We start from the raw sequence: 2,685 nt of genomic DNA on the forward strand, positions 1-2,685 counted from the left end.
TGACCAATATATCATTATACTCTCTGTGTTCTTTTCACAAGCGAAAAATTGAGCGAATGCCATTTGATAAAATATATTCCATAGATAAGTCTTCTACTTTCCTATTTCAGAACGAACATGTACAAACTCTTGTGATAAAATGCATAATTTCTATTTCTATATTGAAAAAACTTTTCAAAAAAAAAGCCGGCATTGGTAGTTTCTGCATAAGGAAACGAACGACCATTGTCTTGCTGTGTGCCTCAAAATTTCTGTTTTTACAGAAGTAAAGTAAAGGTTGTTATGTACAAGCTTGTTAAAAATTTTGGACAGTTATTATTCTGTTGCACATATTAACGATTATTTGACGAGGAAACGTGAGGAAACGTGTTAAAATTATGCGAAAATGAAAAAAGAATCGAGTGTTGCTTATGTTGCTTAGTATTTATTTACATATAATTATATGGCTATGTGTGTGAATATATGCTAAGAAACAAGTTTTTTTCGAGGAATGTATTGGTATAAATAATTTGGGCATTTATAGTATTATAATTGTAAGATTTTTATAATATTGATAGTTAATTGTCCTTTCGTTTGAATTAGCTTATAAGAAGTTTAAACTGTAGGCTCGACTAGACTTTTTAAGTATAGCTTTATCAAGTTCTTGTTCAATGTACTAAAAGAAAATTGTGATAAATCGAATATCATTTTAAATTAAGGTTGATTGAATTAATTTAGCTGAATGCGATAATTTACTAAGATTTTATGTAGCTCGCTTGAATATTTTGGGTTAGCATATAATGCTAACTCTTGTTGTTTCCAAATAATGGATTTTAATAAAATTTCTTAAAAATTCACCCTTGTCGTTTACTAAGCCCTTAGCTATAGATGTTGAAAATTTAATCGAGGTAATTAATTCTTAATAAAACATTCGGCGCAAGCATGCAAGCGATTATAAAAATAAATGATAATGTATAAAATTTTGTGTAGAAATTACTTTACGCTATTAGATATAAATAAGCATACACAATAGAGGCAATAATATAACAATTGTCAATTTCAGTCGTTGCTTCTTTCATACTCTAAGAGCAGCTTTTTCGCCTTTCTTTCGTATTCTTTCTTATTGAAGCGATATTCTTCAGCTATATCGACCATTAACGGATCATCAGGATTTGGATTACAAAGTAAAGATTGCACCGCGACAATCAAGTTTTCTAAACTGATCGTCGGCCTCCATCCACCGTTTGGTGGCATTTTTAAAAGGTCCATACATATTCTACCTTGAGTATCGATGTTAGGATGATACACCGGTGTAACAAACTTCAATCTCGGTGGTACAAATGGATATCGACTGGGTATCTCTAGATCTAATTTAAAGAGCGATCCCGCAAATAGACTACCATGAGGGCCAATTATATTTACTGATAAATAATTAAGCTTGTCGGAAGTGTAGCAACTTATTCCTTCGGGAGGATGCTCCAACAAACGCTTTATTTCTCTATTTAATCGCTGTGACTTCTGCATATTTTATTCTTTTCACTCCCTGAAACAACGGATCAATGTGCAATGTACGCAAAAAAATTCTATCGTTGGCAATGCCATTATTCTTTTAAGCTTTAGACAACAATGTTTTTGAATTTTTGTTTAATAAACATAACCTTCAAATAAGCTATTATTCACCTATTTGACACTTACTTTTTACCTGCGGTCCACTAACAATAACGCTCACCCATAACAATATTTAATCCAAATTAACAAATACCGCTACACTTAGTACGGCATAATTTTTATTTAATACGTCCGCAGGGACTTAGTTTAATGGTAACTCACTTTTTAAAGTTATATTATTATAAATTATATTTGAAAGTCTCTGCAAGTTGCGTGTTAAAAGTGATGTGATCAGCGCTCCTTGTGCCTAATTTCCCAACTAATGCAATAACAGCAACCGAATCCTGGATTTGGAAATAATTTCCGATTTCTCTATCGAGCCTGGCAAACGCAGATGTACATTTAAGAATGTGATATTCAATCGTTTGCTCAGGTAGTTTTTTCTTCGATTATATGACATGAGCTATAAAAATTTTATACATCATAATCTTACAATTCGTTAACTAAACTTAAGATTCAAGTTTAATAATTAGATATAGAATGGATATTATATATATATATATATATATATATGTATATATATATATATATATATATATACTTATTTCAATAAAATGCCAATCTCATTGTTTGTTAATGTTTGAATAATAATAGATATCAGTCTTCGGTAAAGAATCGTTAGAAATGCTGCTTGCTTTTATAGAACAAATATACAATTTGAAATATGGTCGTTTACTCGTTTGCACTCGTAGCCATTGGACGCGACTGACATTTTATCAAATTCATTACGATATTCTGTCTGATTAGCATATGTGCTAAAATTTAGTTGCGAATGTTTGTCCGAACTAGCGACTATACGAATAGCTTTACACCCCAATAATGAAAATTTAAATAAACAACATGAATTAATGTAGCATTATGTGCACTGGTAAGTATCTGCTTAGTCGCTCGTCTACGCGTACTTACTTTTATCTAGTCAGCATTCATACTAAGCAACTTTTAGATAATAAGGTCACCGATCCTCCATTATAATTCGATAACGAGTACTAATATTATAAGCTTACTTGTTTGTATTTAAAATTATTAGTAAGATTAATG

At 30.8% G+C, this 2,685-nt stretch overlaps 1 protein-coding gene across 1 annotated transcript; it reads right to left on the reverse strand.

Annotated features, from left to right (window-relative positions):
• Positions 1 to 990: 990 nt before the first annotated feature.
• On the reverse strand, positions 991 to 1,741 carry LOC105360469 (ubiquitin-conjugating enzyme E2 T). The gene is made up of 2 exons (XM_011497370.1): positions 1,675 to 1,741; positions 991 to 1,522 (listed from the first exon to the last, which is right to left on the reverse strand). Exon 2 carries the CDS (start codon positions 1,501 to 1,503, stop codon positions 1,039 to 1,041), a length of 465 nt encoding a protein of 154 aa, XP_011495672.1. The 5' UTR covers positions 1,504 to 1,522; positions 1,675 to 1,741; the 3' UTR covers positions 991 to 1,038.
• Positions 1,742 to 2,685: the final 944 nt, after the last annotated feature.

Source organism: Ceratosolen solmsi, unplaced genomic scaffold, assembly GCF_000503995.2.
Source record: "Ceratosolen solmsi marchali unplaced genomic scaffold, CerSol_1.0 scaffold47, whole genome shotgun sequence".
Taxonomy (NCBI): Eukaryota; Metazoa; Arthropoda; class Insecta; order Hymenoptera; family Agaonidae; genus Ceratosolen; species Ceratosolen solmsi.

What these genes read in the sequence shown, in the direction of transcription:
- LOC105360469 (XM_011497370.1), bottom strand. Translation starts at nt 1,503, where the DNA reads ATGCAGAAGTCACAGCGATTAAATAGAGAAATAAAGCGTTTGTTGGAG.